At 44.6% G+C, this 19,552-nt stretch overlaps 1 protein-coding gene across 4 annotated transcripts in view; it reads left to right on the top strand.

Annotated features, from left to right (window-relative positions):
* Positions 1-6,379: 6,379 nt before the first annotated feature.
* Positions 6,380-19,552, top strand: part of LOC139265721 (mitochondrial fission factor-like) — a 28,682-nt gene continuing 15,509 nt past the window's right edge. Inside the window, exons 1-6 of one of the 4 annotated variants that reach the window (XM_070883006.1) lie at positions 6,380-6,467; positions 7,356-7,453; positions 9,446-9,658; positions 13,269-13,426; positions 15,888-15,976; positions 18,755-18,910. In XM_070883006.1, coding sequence (XP_070739107.1) covers positions 9,451-9,658; positions 13,269-13,426; positions 15,888-15,976; positions 18,755-18,910 — 611 coding nt within the window. In that variant the 5' untranslated portion in view covers positions 6,380-6,467; positions 7,356-7,453; positions 9,446-9,450. Of the gene's footprint in view, positions 6,468-6,747; positions 6,771-7,355; positions 7,454-8,034; positions 8,112-9,445; positions 9,659-13,268; positions 13,427-15,887; positions 15,977-18,754; positions 18,911-19,552 lie in introns of those variants that run through there. The other 3 variants (XM_070883007.1, XM_070883009.1, XM_070883008.1) reach the window with 3 other exon arrangements.

Below are 19,552 nucleotides of genomic sequence, written 5' to 3'. Positions count from 1 at the left end.
CTACCATTATAATAGCTATGTAAGTTCAACACAGGCCAATAAGGATTGTTTGACCTAAATCTCAGCATTTCAAAACATTACCAGGCACAATGGAATACTCTACACTCCACACTCCATACAACTCTTTCCCACCATCCTATTTATAAAGCTTGTAGCTGTATTGCAGATACAAAGTATCTCATTATGTTCTATGGAATGGTTGCTATCACCCCAATTAAAGCAGTCTTATTTGGCAGCTTGCTTTTAATCAATGTAATATCTAAGAAGATTACAAACAACACCATTTCTGGCACCACTGTTGGAAGTAGTGGTGAAGCAACATTTACAGTCAAATGGAATTCCAATAAAGATAGCAGTATACTGTCACAACAGATGCAAATAATTCACATTAAATGGAAGTAAAGAAAAATCAAGAATTGCCTGTGATATGTAGAACACGCAGAATGAAGTAGTGTTATCATCCCTCAGTCTGTCTGGAAAAGTGAGTCAGTTGTGGACTGCCTAATCAATTTCCAAATGTTATTGATCAAACCAAATAATTGGCTATCTTTGAAGAAACTGGAGATGTATCTAAATAGAAAATGTCTTGTTTTATTCAGCACTAAAATTGTTTCGACATCTCACTGTTTTAAATGTGTTTACTTACGAAATGTTTTTAAACTAGCTTACATTATAACATTAATTGTACACATATATCAACATTTTTCAAATAGCAAGTCCTCTGCAACAGACTTTGTAATCTGACACCCAAGTTTGAGTAGTTGAAGGCAGTGATGACTGGCCTGGCAGGCTGCCCCATGAAAATATCGGATTGTTGTAAAAACCCATCAGGTTCACTAATATCCTTTAATGAAGGAAATCTGATGTCTTTACCCAGTCTGGCCCATACTTGACTCCAGATCCATAGCTATGTGGTAGACTCTGAACTGCCCTCTGAAATGGCTGAGCAAGCCACTCAGTTGTATAAGGATTAGAAAGGGCAATTAGGGATGGGCAATAAATGCTGGTCTTGCCGGTGACGCCCACATCCCATGAATGCATTTTTTTGGGGGAGGGGTAGGGCTGTCAATGGGTGCTTTGATTCTTCCTACCCATCTCTAGATTACCCTGCAAGCCAATGCCTGAATGAGTAGGGTAAGCTTGGATAGGCAGCAGGAAGCTCATCAGAGCTCTGTGCTAGAAGGCTGCTGTGGTTGCCATGCACACACAGGTTGAAAGTTGGCATGCAGGTACAGCAGGCGGTGAAGAAGGCAAATGGTATGTTGGCCTTCATAGCTAGGGGATTTGAGTATAGGAGCAGGGAGGTCTTACTGCAGTTGTACAGGGCCTTGGTGAGGCCTCACCTGGAATAGTGAGTTCAGTTTTGGTCTCTTAATCTGAGGAAGTGCAGTGAAGGTTCACCAGACTGATTCCCAGGATGTCTGGACTGACAAATGAGGAGAGACTGGATTGACTGGGCCTGTATTCACTTGAGTTTTGAAGGATGAGAGGGGATCTCATAGAAACATATAAAGTTCTGACGGGACTAGACACGTTAGATGCGGGAAGAATGTTCCCGATGTTGGGGGAAGTCCAGAAGCAGGGGGCACAGTCTAAGGATAAGGGGTAAGCCATTTAGGACTGAGATGAGAAATTTTTTCACTCAGTTGTGAACCTGTGGAATTCTCTACTGCAGAGAGTTGTTGATGCCAGTTCGTTGGATATATTCAAGAGGGAGTTAAATATGGCCCTTCGAGCCTGCACCACCATTCAATAAGATCATGGCTGATCATTCACCTCCGTACCCCTTTCCTGCTTTCTCTCCATATCCCTTGATCCCTATAGCCATATCGAACTCCCTCTTGAATATATCGAACGAACTGGCATCAACAACTCTCTGCGGTAGAGAATGCCACAGGTTCACTACTCTGAGTGAAGAAGTTGCCCCTCATCTCGGTCCTAAATGGCCTAGCTCTTATCCTTAGACTGTGACCCCTGGTTCTGGACTTCACCAACATCGGGAACATTCTTCCTGCATCTAACCTGTCCAGTCCCGTCTGAATTTTATGTTTGTATGAGATCCCCTCTCATTCTTCTAAACTCCAGTGAATACAGGCCCAGTCGATCCAGTCTCTCATATGTCAGTCCTGCCATCCCGGGAATCAATCTGGTGAACCTTCGCTGCACTCCCTCAATAGCAAGAATGTCCTTCCTCAGATTAGGAGACCAAAACTGAACACAATATTCCAGGCGAGGCCTCACCAAGGTTCTGTACAACTGCAGTAAGACCTCCCTGCTCCTATACTCAAATCCCCTAGCTATGAAGGCCAACATGCCATTTGCCTTCTTCACCGCCTGCTGTACCTGCATGCCAACTTTCAATGACTGATGTACAGTGACACCCAGGTGTTGTTGCACCTCCCCTTTTCCTAATCTGCCGCCATTCAGATAATATTATGCCTTCACGTTTTGGGCACCAAAGTGGATAACCTCACATTTATCCACATTATACTGCATCTGCCATGCAATTGCCCATTCACCTAACCTGTCCAAGTCACCCTGTAGCCTCTTAGCATCCTCCTCACAGTTCACACTGCCACCCAGCTTCGTGTCATCTGCAAACTTGGAGATATTACACTTGATTCCTTCATCTAAATCATTGATGTATATTGTAAATAGCTGGGGTCCCAGCACTGAGCCCTGCGGCACCCCACTAGTCACTGCCTGCTATTCTGAAAAGGACTTCTTTATCCCGACTCTCTGCTTCCTGTCTTGCCAACCAGTTCTCTATCCACGTCTATACCATGTGCTTTAATTTTGCACAACAATCTCTTGTGTGGGACCTTGTCAAAAGCTTTTTGAAAGTCCAAATACACCACATCCACTGGTTCTCCCTTGTCCATTCTACAAGTTACATCCTCAAAAAATTCTAGATTTGTCAAGCATGATTTCTCTTTCATAAATCCATGTTGACTTGGACCGATCCGGTCACTGCTTTCCAAATGCGCTGCTATTTCATCTTTAATAATTGATTCCAACATTTTCCCCACTATCGATGTCAGGTTAACCAGTCCATAATTCCCCGTTTTCTCTCCCTCTTTTTAAAAAAAAAAAGTGGTGTTACATTAGCTACCCTCCAGTCTATAGGAACTGATCCAGAGTTGATAGACTGTTGGAAAATATCACCAATGCATCCACTATTTCTAGGGCCACTTCCTTAAGTACTCTGGGATGCAGACTATCAGGCCCTGGGGATTTATCGGCCTTCAATCCCATCAATTTCCTAACTAATAAGGATTTCCTTCAGTTCTTCCTTCTCGCTAGATCCTCTGTCCTCTCCTCTTTCTCTTCACATATCTATAGAAGCTTTTGCAGTCAGTTTTTATGTTCCCAGCAAGCTTCCTCTCATACTGGACAATGTGGCCCACCCAATGGACCTGGTCGAGTGTGGCCAGTGCTTTGATGCTGGGGATGTTGGCCTGATTGAGAGCACTGACATTGGTGCGTCTATCCTCCCAGGAGATTTGCAGGATCTTGCGCAGACATCGTTGGTGGTATTTTTTCAGCGATTTGAGGTGTCTGTTATATATGGTCCATGTCTCAGAGCCATTAGGGAGGGCGGGTATCACTACAGCCCTGTCGACCATAATCTTGGTGTCAGATTTGAGGGCCTGATCCTCAAACACCCTCTTCCTCAGGCGGTCGAAGGCTGCGCTGACGCACTGGAGACGGTGTTGGACCTTGTCGGCAGCGGCTGCCCTTGTTGATAGTAGGCTCCCAAGGTATGGAAAGTGGTCCACGTTGTCCAAGGCCGTGCTATGGATTTTGATGATGGGGGGCGGGGGCGGGGGGCATTGCTGTGTGGCGGGGTCAGGTTGGTGGAGGAACTTTGTCTTACGGATGTTTAGTGTAAGGCCTATGCTTTCGTATGCCTGGGTGAAGATGTTGACGATGGCTTGGAGTTCAGCCTCTGAATGTGCGCAGATGTAAGCGTCGACTGCGTACTGTAGTTCAATGAGAGGATGGGACGGTCTTGGATCTAGCCTGGAGGCGACGAAGGTTGAATAGGTTCCCACTGGTTCTATAGTTTAATTCCACTCCAGCGGGGAGCTTGTTGAGTGTGAGGAAGATCGAGAAGAGGGGGCGCGATGATGCAGCCCTGCTTGACCCCGGTCCGGACGTGGATTGGGTCTTGCATGTTGTCGTGGAGCATGCGGAGGATGACAAACTTTTGGGGGCAGCCGAAACAGGGGACACTCCATAGTCTCTTGAGGTTAAGTGTCAAAGGCCTTTGTGAGGCAAGTACAAGGCTTCGTGGTAACACCCTCGCTCCAAACACTGGCACCTGTTTGACTACGTTATTGTTCGAGTGCGGGATCACAAGGACGCGCGCATCACCCACGCCATGACAGGAGCCGACGACTGCTGGATGGTCCACCGCCTAAATTCGTTCCGTCATCAACATTAATATAGCCCCAAAGCGACGACGGCAACAGAAGCAATGCTGCAGAAAAATCAATGCCAGTGCACTCAAAGACCCAGCTAAGAGAGCCCTATACAGCCAGCGCCTCACTGCCGATCCTAGATGACCCCGAGACAGAGAGTGCCCACAGCACTTGGTCTGCCCTCTAGGCCACCATAACCAGCACTTGTGAAGAGACGCTCGGTCACTCAACCAGGAAATACCAGGACTGGTTTGATGAAAATGACCAGGAGATCCAGGAGCTAATAAACCGCAAGCGCAGGGCACTTCTGAATTTAAACCAACAACCCAACTCGGGAGCACGAAAGCAGCTCTACAGATGGCTGAAGGCCGAGGTCCAACAAAAAACCCACCCACCTAAAGAATAGAGGTGGGTGGAGAAAGCACAGGAGATTCAGCAGCTGGCCGACAGCCATGATATGAGAGGATTCTTCACCGCAGTCAAGTCCACCTACAGCCCAAGCACCCAAGGCCCCACCCAAGAATGGGGACACCCATCAAGGACACCGAGGCAGTCAGGGCCCGCTGGAAGGAGCACTTCGAAGATCTCCTTAATTGAGACTTTGTCTTTGACTTTGACAAGAGTGTTCTCGACTCCATCCCGCAGCATACTAGCCGCCACCACCTCAGCAAAACCCCAGCCCTGCAAGAGATAGAAAAGGCCATCCGTCAGCTCAAGAACAAGGCATCGGGAGCAGATGAAATCCCCGCTGAGGCACTAAAGTATGGCGGAGAGGCACTATTGGCACGAATGCATGACCTCAGCTGGAAGGAGGAGTGCATGCCTGGAGATCTGAGATGCCGTAATCGTGACCATCTTTTAAAAAGGGAACAAGTCCGACTGCGGCAACTCCAGAGGAATCTCCCTGTTTTCGGCCACTGGGAAAGTCAGCGCTAGAATCCTCCTCAACCGTCTTCTCCCTGTGGCTGAGGAGCTCCTCCTGGAGTTACAGTGCGGATTCCGTCCACGATGGGGTACAACGAACATGATCTTCACGGCGTGACCACTGCAAAAGAAATGCAGGGAACAGCACCAACCCTTGCCTGCTCGTGTGGCTGTGCTCAGCTTTATATTTCTTTTCTCTAGAGAGAGGTAGCACGCAATCCAGCAGCAGCACCACAGTAACCCGCCGGTGTCCTGCTCGGTGAATTCAAACGCGCTGCGGAGTTAGCACGGTTCCAGCGGGAAGAGCTGTTGAGAAGCCACCGCGAACTTACCGGTAACTCCGGCACAAACTGAGAGGTTTCATCATAGACAGTCCTTCAAAACGAGGATGACTTGTTTCCATGCCAAAAAGGAATGAGTTCACAAGTGTTTCAATGAAGGACCTAATATTCCAGATCCCGAACTACGTCTTGGAGGGCGGAAGATGCCTGTGCATGGATGTTTTTAACGTGTGGTGGCCATTGCACACCAGCCACCACACGGGCTTGACAGAGCTGGGTCTTGGTCCAGTGGTAAGGATTAACAAAATGACTGGGCGCGCACACATATAGCAGTGTGGGCTGGCCCGTGCTGCCCCTGGGCCCTCACCTCTTCTGGGCCCCAGACCTCGCCTCTCCTGGGGCCCGGTCACTTCCTTCTACAATCTCTCGCCACTCCTTCACCCCTCCTGCTGTGCCTGCTCGCACTGAAATCAGCGACCTGACTTCGCAGCCGTCGCCCTCCTGCAATGGTATGCCGCCGCACCCTGCCCCCTGTGATGGCCCCAGCCTGCTGATGGTTTGAACCTCAACCGTCGCCTCGCGCACCAACTGCTCGCGCCGCGCGCTCCGTTCATTCCACCACACTATCGCCGTCAGAATCCCCGCCCCTTTCCGAGGCGGCACTTGTTAAGGGTAGGCGTGGCTTCTCGGCAGCCACGTGGGCACGCGGGACCCAATCGGATCGGTGCAAAAGAGCGAGTGTTTGTGAGCGGCTGGAAAGCGCCGGGCACGTGACGTCAGTGCTGGCGAATGGGGAGTTGACAAAGTGGTGTTTGTGAGGCACTCGGAGGCAGGAGAGGTGAGTAATGTGTGGCCTGGGGTAGTAGGAAATGTCCCCGACATTCCCTTACTTTAGGGGCTTTGTATGTAAAATATGTTCACTCACAAAGAGCCATTGCTGATCCCGAGGACGGGCAAGGAAGGGGCTTCAGTTAATCTGTGGTGCATCTCTGGCACCCGCTGCTGTCCATGGGTCATCAAACAACTGACTGTCTCTTTGTCATTGCGGCTCAGACTGCTTGCCACTTCAGCAACAGGTGTTCCGCCTGAGACAGGTTGAAGCTTCGCCAACAGGACCGGGGAGACCTCGAACTTCCAACAGGTGTTGTACCTGAGTGTGGTTGGGCCTGGAGCTTCTCCACTGGTTACATCAATCATTCAATAGAAAATGTGCTTCCAAGAGAGACTGCACAATATGTATGGAGCATTCATTGTAGCTGCTGTTCTGAGGTGATGTTCAATTCCAGGAGACTGAGATTCTGTCCTCGTAGGGAAGGATGTGAGGGTCTTGCACCATCCACTCCAGATCTGACTTTGGAGCTATATTGTCATTATGGCATTGCTCAGTGGAAACTTCTTGGCAGTGATGTAAATGCCACAATATAACTGCAGTCTGAGAGATCAGGTTGTACAGTACAAATTGATCTTTAAGTCTTTCTGTACATGTCAGGGTTCTACACACTTTTCCACATATGAAAACAACTTTGTACTGTATGAGAGGTTGGACCATGTAAAGTCTCTGGCTTTGTCTCAGGCATTCTCCTAGCAGTTTCAACAAGAGTTCCTCTGCCGTGGCTTCTTTCTGTACAATTATAAAATAGAGCTGAAAATAGTGTTATAAAATGTAATGCATATCAACAAGCAAATAAATGCTGGGTGGTAGTAACAACAGAGTTTTTTTTTGCAGTTTTATTTTAGAAAGTTGCAAAGGAGATCTACATGAAATTAGTTCCCATTAAAACTGCTTGCAGATACCATCCATTAAAGGAGCAGGAGTGGTGAGAGGTATGGAGACCGATCCTCAACATTACTACCTGCAGAAAAATGTGTGAAAATTAATTCCAGAACATACATTGTACATACTATGTCTCGTACAAGTTCCACAAATTTTATCCCTTCATACCAAATGACTACTTTGGGGGAAGTGGCCAGAAAGGCACTCCCATATGCATATTCTTGACATGTGCCTGCCTCAACCATTCTGGATAGCAGTCCAGGAGACTTCTAGGACCATGAATAACATTGCAGTCCCTGAGGCCCCAGCTCACTGCTGGCTGGGCCTGTCAACTGGAGAGTGAGAGCCCCCTCCAATGAGCGGGCTACTAACTGCAAGGAGCTGTGTTTCCCTCTCACCCCGTGCAGCTTTCTCCACAACACTTGTCTAAAGCGCATGTTGAACAGTGATGTTTGGTCAGTGCCTGCAACTGGAGAAAAAACAAGCAGTCTAAGCCTGTTCTTGGAGAATCACTCAACATAAACTGCCCTACCAAGGCAACCCACAACTAACCCTGAAGGGTGTGATCACTAATAGGCAGGGTGTTCCATCCTCAGCGAATCTCCAGCAATCAAGACCAAAACAAGTTGCCTCAGATACTTGACTTTCAATGGTCCCAGTGCAAGTACAGTCATGCCAAGAAACCTGGATTACCAATATAATTCTACTGTGAGCACCATGCAATCAAAATGTAAAATATATATGTGAATGTACAGCTTGTACAATGGCTTCTTATTCAATACACATTTGAGTGTACTTTATAAAAAAAAAATCAATATAAAATGTGAAAGGGATCTGAGTCAGATGTAGAAGGCTGGCAGTTGCCATATTATTCTTGATTCTGTTGGTCAAACCACCCTGCAACAAAAACCCTTTATGCCACATGTCTACCTCAACTGAGTGAATAGGCTAGGGTCCTGCTCTCAGGCTTCCATCAATGTCACTCTTTAACTGGCTGCTAGCATATGCATGAGAGTGGCCATTCAATTCTCTCTTCTGTACACACAGGAAAGGCATTTGCCATGCACTCACCCCTTCCTGCAAGAGTACAGTTGAAATCACAGGCAAGAATCTGAATCCTGCAATCTGTTTGGGCTTCATTCCCCCTTGCATGTCTTTGGTTTGATTGCATCACTTATTGTGATAATACACCTGATTAGTCAATACTTATTAGAATATTCCACATTATACATCTTCCATAATTTAGCTTGCTGTTAAAATTTTCCTGTAAGAAATAACATGAATTAAGTAAGTGAAAAGACATCTCCCTAAAGGTGTATTTACAGTAAAGTGGTTTTGCTTCGCATGAGAAATAAGAGTATAAACATAGCCTGAATCCAGAGTCAAGGCCAACCTGACACAGGAATGAAAAAGAGTGAGACTTCCCGAAAGGCCTTAACTCATATTTACACTACACAAGATTAGATAAAATTACAGTGTAAACGCATCCGTAGGATCTCTGTACACGTAAGCATATGTCCCTAGGATTGTGGCTTGAGTTTCGTGGAGGCCATCAGTCATGGAATGACATTAGATGGTTTTAAGAAGATTAAACAGCAACTTAACCAAATACGACTGATCATTGGAAGAAAAAGTTGTTGCTGTGTCACATTATTGTTACGAGAAATTGCGAGTATATTAATCACATCCTTTATAGTACAGCACTCTCAAAACACAAAGCAAATCTTGTGGCAGAAAATCAGCACAGTGCCAACCTTTCCTCCAACTTGACTTTCAAAATTAAAGAAATATTAGGTGTCCGAAGACTGGATTTGGGAATTTAAGTAAACAATGTGCTGGAAGACCTCTGCCAATATTGGTCTAAACTGACTGCTTGGCTATGTGTAAGATAGTTGATAAACAGTCCACATTTCCTCATTCCCTGTTTGATGGCCACTGCTTATACTTGCCACTTGTTCAACCTGATGAGGGTTTGTAATTATTAGTGATCATTACTCTCTCTTTCATTTGAAAATTAAAATGTTACTTTGTTGGCTCTTCAGTTGCCATGACAGAACCAGCATTTGCAGCACCTTCCGATTTGATCGACTCCGCTCCAGCACCTTGTGACCTGAGTTTCATGGAGGCTATCAGTCAGAAAATGAGAATTCCTAATAGACTGAAAGTGACCGAAGAGACAGCGGATGAAGAGAGAGTAGAAGATATTCAGCTATCAACAATGCATATGCAGATTCCTGAAAGAATATTGATGGGAGGTAAATTGTGTTTACATCAATTAAGGATATAGGATTTTATATACCTACCTATGTATTGATCCAGATCATCATTATGTCAGTTAGTTAAAGAACCATATTGATTGTAATAGAATTATAATGAAAATGAATTACATTACATAGAATGTACAATACAGAAACAGGCTATTAGGCACAACTGGTCCACACCAGTGTTTATGCTCCACGTGAACCTCCTTGCACCCCTCTTAATCTAACCCTATCAGCATAACTTATTACTTTCTCCCGCATGTGTTGATCTGGCTTCCCCTTAAATCCATCTATGCTATTTGCCTCAACTATGAGTTCCACCTGAATATACACCTGAGTTTTAAGTGTCCCAGCAGCGATGGCAGTAGGATTTAACAAAATGTTCTTGGGATGTGGGCAATGCTAGCAAAGCTGCATTTACTTCTTATCACTAGTTGGCCTGAGAATGTACTAGTGGGCCTTCTGGTTGCAGCACTGCCGTCCTTGTAGTGATGGTGCGCACACAATGGCATTGGATCGAGAATTTCAGGCTGTTAACCTAGCGATGATGAAGAAGCAGTGATGTAAGTCCAAGTTAGGATGGTGTGTGATTTGGAGGAGAACTTCGATGTGGGGGTGTTCCCAGGACATTTCTGCCCTTGTGCTTCTCATTGGTAGTGATTGCAGGGGAGGGAGATGCTGTTGAAGTAACCTTGGTAAGGTTATTGCAGTGCATCCTGTTGTAAATACTGCATCCATAGTGAGTTGTGGTGGATGGGAGAGAATATTGTGGCTGGGGTGCTGATCAAAAAAACTACTCTGTCCTAGATGGTAGCAAACTTCTTTAATGTTGAGACGATACCCATCCAGGCACGTGCTGAGAATTTCACCACATTCCTAACTTGAGCCTTGCAGATAGTTTAGGAGCTTTGAGGGTCATGAGGTGAGCTACTTGTCTCTGCCCTCTGCACTGGTTCGGTATGGAGTGTTCCAGTTAGAACCTTCTACTACTACTACTACTACTTTCGTATGATGGGAAAAGCCAATAATGGGCTGTCTATTTTGGTTATCCACTCGATGGCCTCCTGAGATGCCGAATTTAGAACCTTCTGGGCAATGGTGACTCCCAAGATTTTGATGATTGGAGACTTAGTGTTGGTGGTATCAGTGAAGATTGGGGCTGGGTTTTTCCTTGTTGGAGATGGTTGTGATTTGGAACTTATGGGTCACAAATGTTACCTTGCACTTGTCAGGCCAAGCCTGAATCTATTGTAATCTTGCTGTAGGCTGGTATGGACTGCTTCATTATCAGAGGAGTTATGAATGAAGTTGAACACTATGGATTCATTAGAGAACAGCTCCAGTCCTGAATTTATGATGCAGGGAGGATCATTAATGATTTTGGGAATGGAAAGGGAGATTAAAATGCCAGGATTTTGCAGTTAGCGGCGAATGAACAGCGCTAGCCGTTGTCCACAGACTTTCTATGGGCTTTTGCACTGGAAGTTATGGCAATTAGAAATTCAAAACAGTGCAGTGTCCTCTATAGAGGATCTCGGACCTGTGTGGATAGGGCAAGCAACTGTGTATCTCCTTAACCAATCATATTGAAGAATCCTTACTGAGACATGCAGAATCTGAACCAGGAAGTGTAAGTTAGAATATTGAATTGAATGCCAAATCATGTATAGAAAGAGAAATAAAAAGATGGGATTAAGAGAGAGAGATAAAAGAGACAGAAAGAAAAAGTAAACAAACACATTTATTTTAATTTTGTAATTTTAAAAAATTTTCAATAATAATTAAACTCCGAAGGATTGAGACTTCAGACTTGCAAAAGTTAATTTTCAGTGCCAGAGAGGTTGTTTGGTAGTAATTAGAACGTATCGCAGCCTTATAAATTCACTTAGACTGGAATGGACAAGCCTAACTTTTCCTTGCATGTTTAGTGGATATCTATTACGTAAGTAACCTAAGAAATAGGAGCAGGCCATTCAGCCTTTTGAGCCAGCTCTGCCTTTCAATAAGATAATGGCTGATCTTTTACTTCAACTCCACCCTCCCCTTTATTATTCCCATATCCTTTTGGTTCCCTTAGTATCCAAAAATCTATCAATCTCTGCCTTGAATATACTCAACGTATAAGCCTTCGCAGCCCTCTGGAGTAGAGAATTCCAAAGATTCACAACCCTTTGAGTGAAGAAATGACTCCTCATCTCTGTCTTAAATGACCTAATCCTTACTCTGAGACTGTGACCCCCACCACAAGGCGTTGCATGAATTTTAATGCCGAATCTCTTGGTGAGATACTGTCATAACGAAGTTCTGGAGGAACAAGGCAACTCGAACAGCAACTTCCCGATTTCCGCGTTTAATTGTGCTGTGTAGTAGCCAGAGGTTGCTATCTGATTTACTCTTTAATAACGGTATGCGCTCATGGCCTCACCATTATTTTTACTGCAAAATCCGGGCCATTATACTATATGTTTATTATGGCAGTCGAGTTATTAATAGTTTTTATTGAAATTAGCAGATCTCATGGTATAGCTCGTTCTGTCATTACTATGCTTTTTAAAAATAATAACCACAACCTATTGCAATGTGACTTACACTGTACTATTCTGCTAATAAGATGCAACTGGTCTGTTCTTTTAAAGTCACAATGTCTAACTGTTGTAAATCTTGAAGTAAGTTAGAGGTTTATTGCTGTTTAAGGTAAGTTTGCAGATTGGTATAAGCTTGAAAATGTTCCACTCTGGGTTAGAATGAACCAGTATAAAGTGACTGCCTTTCTTTTTAAAATATTTTTGACACTTTGAATTGCGACAGACCTGTAAAAATACGACTTTTTAATTTAGGTGCTCTCGCACAGGAAACACAGAAAGTTAGCATGCAGGTACAGCAAGCAATTAGGAAGGTTAATGGCATGTTGGCCTTATTGCAAGGGGATTGGAGTACAAGAGTAAGAAAGTCTTGCTACAATTGTACAGGGCTTTGATGAGACCACAGCTGGAGTACTCTGTACACTTTTGGTTTCCTTATCTAAGAAAGGATATACACGTCTTAGCGGCAATGCAACAAAGGTTTACTAGATTGATCCCTGGGATCCCCTATGGGGAGAGATTGAGTAGACTGGGCCTATACTCTCTGGAGTTTAGAAGAAAAGTGAGGGATAGATACATATGAGATTCTGAGGTGGATTGACAGGGTAGATGCTGAGAGGTTGTTTTTCCCTGGCTGACGCATAGTCTCAGGATAAGGGGTCGGCCATTTAAGACCAAGGTGAGGAATTTCTTCACTCGGGCTTGTGAATCTTTGGAATTCTGTACCCCAAAGGGCTGTGGATGCTCAATATATTTAAGGCTGAGATAGATAGATTTTTGGACTGTAGGGGAATTGAGGGATATGATGATCGGGCGGAAAAGTGGAGTTGAGGTCAAAGATCAGCCATGATCGTTTTGAATGGCGGAGCAGGCTCAAGGGGCCATATGACCTACTCCTACTAATTCTTGTATTCTTATGTTCTAATATATAGATAAGTGAATACTGATGGGCAACAGCAAGAATTTTGTTTCAAATTACAGAGTTGTTAATTGGGTTTAAAGGAATTAACTTTTCTCTTTAGAAACAGAAATGCAAGATATTGGAGCAAGGCCGTACTTGTATGGCTGGTTCCACAACAATCCATCGATAACAGATCCTCCACCACTCAGCATCTCTCCTCACTTAATGTTTGGAACCACCCAGGCTTTGAATGTGGACAGATCCGAGAGTCCATTTCAGGTACGTTAACAATAATGTTATGGGCTGGATTTTGGGCTTTTGCGATTTCGGGGCGCTAATCGCAGCGGGGTGTTAAAGATAGTTTGAAAATAGTTTGTGCCCTCGACTGCAAGTTTCGGCAAAAATGTAAGTCGGAGGAGTGTTGGTGTTAACTCAGGTGTTGCACAACGGACTTTGTGCGCCCGGGACGAAACTTGCGGTGATAAAGAAGTTTTATTGTTGTTTAGTGCCCTGCAACATAATGTTGTATGTTGTATGGTTTTATTTTGGTGGGGGGAGTTTTTGTGACTTTGTTGCAGTAAAATATATGAATCAGCATTTGCCATTGGTGTCTTGTGCATCATTCCAACTTTCACCAGAGATGTGCCTTTTATGGGGTCATATAATGTGTCCAGTATTAACTCCATCCCTCAGTTTCGTCCATTTAAGAGCCGGTCCATTACGAGCTGGCGACATGCGGCTCTTGGTCCGGCAACAGCATCTCCACACTGCCTCCCCCGTGGATGGGGTGGCTATCAAATGGGGGCCTCGCCAGGCTCATCTTTGTCACGTCCTCCTCCTGAGGTGGGCCTGCAATCCCCACTGGCAATGCCTGGCCCCTCATGATGGCCAAGTTCTGCAGCATGCAGCACACGACAATGAATTCAGATACCCATTGAGTGGAATATTGAAGGCTGCCTTCAGAGCGGTCCAGGCATCGGTCTGCCTGTAGGAGGTGGCATATCTGTCAGCACTTCCTTTTGGAAGTGTAGCCTTCTCACACACTGTTCCTCAGAGAGCTCAAGGTATGATCATTGGTGCCTGTAAACCTGTGGGGGATGAGACCTCCTCCTCATCCGTGGGCCGACATGGTTAAGAGCCCTTCTTCTAGCTTGACACCGCCTGGCAGTAGCATGGAACATGATACGCTGCCGAACTAGTAATGCCCCCATTAAATTTTCTTACTGAAGTTGTAAGGGCACTGCAATGGCAGATAAAAGTGAAGTTTACAAGTCAGTCAATTTTCACACAGCGTTATGTAAGCAACTGTTGTTGCCAACGTGACCTGTGATGTAGGATCCTCATCACTCCATTTAAAAATGTTGCCAATACCGCCTGCCGCACCCTGGGACCGGTTGTTTTTTTCAGGCGTTTCCTGGGGTGGGTGTTAAATGAGGTGTAAGGGCCGAATGTTCCATCCAGGGCGCTAGCGCATCGTTGCACGATGATTGACGTCATGATATCAGTCAAAATGGACAGCGGGGCGGTAAGTTTTTGCGCCGGCGCTAACCAGTAGCCAAATCTACCGGCCGGGCAGTAAATCCTGGATGCCCGGCATTACGCCCAAAACAGCATTTACCGCCCGCCAGGGTGCTAACCGAGTCACAAATGAGCCGATAATCCAGCCCAATGTGTTTTTTCATAAAGTATGGATATATATTGAGGTAGTCAGATCAGTTGACTTTTTATCTCTAACTCCCTTCTCTCTTTCCCCCCCACCCACCCACCCAGGAAAAGGTAAGGAGTTGAAAGAAAGAAAGAAGAACTTGTATTTTTATAGTGCCTTTCACAACCTCAGGACATCCCAATGCGCCTTACAGCTAATGAAGTACTTTTGAAATGTACTCACTGTTGTAATGTGGGAAACATGTCAGCCAATTATCACACAGTAAAGTTCAACAAATAACAATGAGACAATTGACCAGGTAATCTGTTTTAGTGGTGTTGGTTGGAGGATCAGTATTGGCTAGGACATCTGGAGAACTCCTCTGCTCTTCTTTGAATAGTGCCACGAGATCTTTTATGTCCACCTGAGAGGGCAGATGCGGCCTTGTTTTAATATATCATCTGAAAGACGACCACCTCCAACAGTGCAGCATTCCCTCAGTATTACACTGGAGTGTCAGCCTGGATTATGTGCTCAAGTCTGTGGAGTGGGGCCTGAACCCAAGACCTTCTGACTCAGGTGCAGACACTGCCACTGAGCCAAGACTTGACACAGTTAGGTCTAGGGGTTGTCAGTCTTTTGAACGCAGTTGGATAAGTTTGGTTAGTTCTTAGGTGATGTATTCATTGGAGTTCTGGGTGGGAGGGATGGGGACAGAATATTCTGTGAATTCTCCTTAGTCCACTTGTGCTGCCTGAAGGAAATTGTGTGGAAGAGTAGAAAAAGGAGTGAAATGTTCAGGGATTATTCTTGTAAATTAAATCTGGAGATATCCATGTACTGTCTGCCTTTTGAAATAACTTATTTTCTTCAGGAAAAAGTACACTCAACTTTTAAAATGAATAACCTGAAACTATTCTGTAGATGTCTACTTTTCAAAAAAATAATTCTTGGGATGTGGGCGTCATTGGCAAGGCCGGGATTTGCTGGTGTTTATTGCATATTCCTAGTTGCCCTGATAAGGTGATGGACCTTCTACTTTTGAATTGAATTCACCCCAGCAAGCACTCAGTATTATATGTTGTTTTGTTACAGGTGACCACCTCCCAAAATTCGACTAGATTACGAACATTAAGTGACAATGAAATTTGTCTACCGAGTGTGTCCAGAAGGCAGAGGAATTTGTAAGTAAGACATTTTGATCTAGTCTATTTGTTGTAATGTCATGCGGCCACTTCTGCAAAGCTACTATAATGATGCCATCTGGCATGTTCAGAGATTGGAATGGATTTCAGCTATTTGAGGGAATGGAGGGTGGTCTAATATGGAAAAGGAAGAATGAACCTTTACTTAAGCCAATGATATTAGGATTTTCAGCAGTCAACAAATGAAAAAGATTCAAGTGGGTTATGATTGTTTTAATCACAAGTGGGATAAACTTTATCAGACTGTTCTTCAGTACATACTCCCTTAATATTACAGGTAGAGAGATTGAAGGACACTCCAGAGAAATTCAGCTGTTTGGGTGATGTTTCCAGTCGGAGCAGTGTTGGTGTAGGGAGAGGGGCGGAAATGCGGTCAGATCGGAATAGCCGTCACTAGTGGGGCGGAAGTGGGTGCAGGTCGGAGTGGCCGATGCTTCAAGTCATCGCGCTGACCCGTCACAGCGTCCCTTCACTTCAGTTTAAGGGGAGGGCCGCTGCGAACTCTGCAGCCACTTTAGTGGCAAACACTGGGCCACTATCGAGGGTTTCGGCCGAAATTGCCCCTTTCTATAAGGCCTGTAGCCGGGGTCGGTGCGGAGGGGCCGCCATTTTTGATATTGCCCTCCTTTACTTTTGGGGTGTAGGGGATTGCTCCGCCGGTTTTCCCGCCACATCGTGCACGTGCCGAACCATTGCCGGCCAGAGGCGACCCCTTATAGAAATTGCTCCGTGGGAGCGGCACCGCCACTGGTCGGTGCTCTCGACAGCTTTCGCTTTCGCTGTTGGTACCCTTTCTGTGATTGGGCGGCGCGGCCATCCTTAAAGGGGAGGTGGTGCTGTCGCTGACTCCATCTTATTTTTTTTTGTCAGCTGACTGCCAGGTCGGGCCAACAATTATGCCCACAGGTTCGGTCGAGCCGCCAACAGGCAGCCAGGCACCCCCTCTTGGATGCCAGGCTGCTGGCCCAGCTGAAACCCCTCCTGGTGGCCCAGTATTTGCCACTAAAGTGGCTGCAGAGTTCGCAGCAGCCCTCCCCTTAAACCGAAAGGGAAGGACATTGTGACGCACCAGCGCAATGACGTCATCAGTGCAGCGCTGATGACTTGAAGGGTCGGCCAGTTCGACTCGCCCCCACTTCCGCCCCGCTAGTGACGGCTACTCCGATCCAGCCGCACTTCTGCCCCTCTCCCCACACCAACACCGCTCCGACTGGAAACGTCACCCAAAAAGCTGAATTTTTCCGGATTGTGGGGCGGACGGAACGCTTGGAAAGCAGTAGTTGCAATTCGTTTCAGGCGGTGGTCAATTTCGGCCCCGGAGTGTTATAAGTAGTTTAGCACATGATCATTTTACGTTAGGGACTGTACCTCAGGTCCAGATTAGGGTAAGTTCATATGCAAAATGAATTTGACCCAGATTCTAGTTGTCATGGGCCCATAAACAAAACTCCACAGGCAATCTGAGTCCAAAAGGATGGTTGGTGTGGAATTTGAAAATGTCACATTCAAGGGCTACTTTTTTGTCATTTGGATTTAGGAATATTGATGAGGAAGTGCAGAACGATCAAATTGTCAAAAAAATGTCCAGCAAAGGCAATCCTTTTTATTAACACAAAACAATTATGTACTCCAAAATTAACTCTACAGGTAAACAATAAAAACCACCAACAATTCTTGAATGTGTTAATATGTTTAGCCATTGACACTTCCACAAATTCAAGGCCCAAAACTACTTTTTTGGATTTAAAGAAAAGACGGTTAGAAGTCTTTTGAGGCACCAATAGACTTGTAATTTTAGTATCTGCTATTAAAGTACCTGTCTGCCAGATAATAGCACATCAGAGCCAATCACTCCTTCTTTAGATGTACTGATGATCTTATAAGCCTACCTTGACAACTTAGCCACTTATCCTCCCTAACAATTCATCTTTACAGCAGTGTGATGCATTGTAGCCTGCTCCTTGACCGTAGAACATGCTTTATGCCTCACTGCTAAGCCATATAAATAATGCATTTTCTTATCACTGCCATATCTAATATCGTAGTTACTGAACATTAACTCCAAAACAACTGCTGCTGTGCACATATGTTTAATAAATACTGGATTAAGAATGAATAAATTATTTTCTAGTTTAAAAATAAAACTTTAGATGCTTAAAATATATGTATTGACAAGTCTATATCGTGGTGTGAAGTGCCATGTCACGCAAGTTAATGGTTGGGTGCACCCTCCATTATCACTCACGTTAACCTCTCAGTCTCAGGAGCACTTCGTTGATAGTTTTGTTAATAAACATTGAATAAACTTATCAACAAAATTCTGCTCTCCTGTCTGCTGATGGAAAATACTTTATTGCCTTTCCCTAAATCCATCAGTGGGCAGTGCTGTAAATATACTATAATCCTCAATTCATTCTATCAGATATGAATCCTTTTTAAAGGTGTTAATTGACCACAGAACAATTGTTTTTCACTGAGAGCAAACTTTTCCAATCCATCCCAGAGCCACAAAATCAAAACAAACAACAGAGAAATGGATGACTGAACAGGTTGAATGGTCATTTCCTGTTCCTAGCATCTGGATTTAAATATGTGCCAACCATCTTTTATACCTTTTATACCGACAATGTTTTGCTGTACCCCTCATTGTGATATTTTATTGCAAATTACTTGAACTATATATGGGGAATATGAACTATATCTCTGTAATATTCAATCATTTGCTTTAATAATACTATGCTTCTACCTAATCTGTAGGAATGATCACTCCAGTGATCCAAAGCCTTCCTTCCCTTTACCTGGACCTGGCCAGGCATTATTTTCAATTCATAATGTGTGCAATGTGTTAAATTATATTGGACACAAACTGTTGGAGCACTTAATGGAAACAGTCAATCAGAAAATGCGAAGAAGGTGACCAGAACTGGCTTGTGTAACTTCTAAAATGTCTTTGGTGTCCTGCTAATTTTCTTTAATTAAGCTATGCACGAGGTGCATCACTTTGAAGCTTGTTCGATATTAACAGTCTTCCAGTAACTACTTATGCATCTGATTGTATGCTTTGCCAGCAATACTTGTCTGACTAATGAAACATCTTCCGTTCAAGAAAATGCTCTGACTGTTTACGAGTGCTTTGTATGGCGAAAATTAACCATACTGCTATGGTTGGATATTTATATATGCAGTAACCCATGTTTTTTAAAAATGTATGATAATTTGTGAGGGGAGTGTCTGTACTTCTGAGCACTGTACGGATTAGAACACTGTTCCACGTTTATCTCAATTTTCAGTATTAAATACCCCTGACAAAGAATTGCATCAGCTAAATGCACACCGGATCTTCCTCTACACCAGTAAGTCACTTCCACTTCTCACACCAGCCATCCTTAAAACCAGTGGAGCTGCATACTATGATTTTGGTGTGCTTTAGAACTGCTTATAAACGTCAATAGCACTGACATGCTGTGAAATATAATGCGAGTGAGAGTGACAGAAGCATGAGTCAGTAATGGTCAATTTCACAAGTCTAAATAAAAAGTCCTATTACACATGGGG

Source organism: Pristiophorus japonicus, chromosome 6, assembly GCF_044704955.1.
Source record: "Pristiophorus japonicus isolate sPriJap1 chromosome 6, sPriJap1.hap1, whole genome shotgun sequence".
Classification (NCBI taxonomy): Eukaryota; Metazoa; Chordata; class Chondrichthyes; family Pristiophoridae; genus Pristiophorus; species Pristiophorus japonicus.
This window is presented reverse-complemented; position numbering and strand designations above follow the sequence as displayed.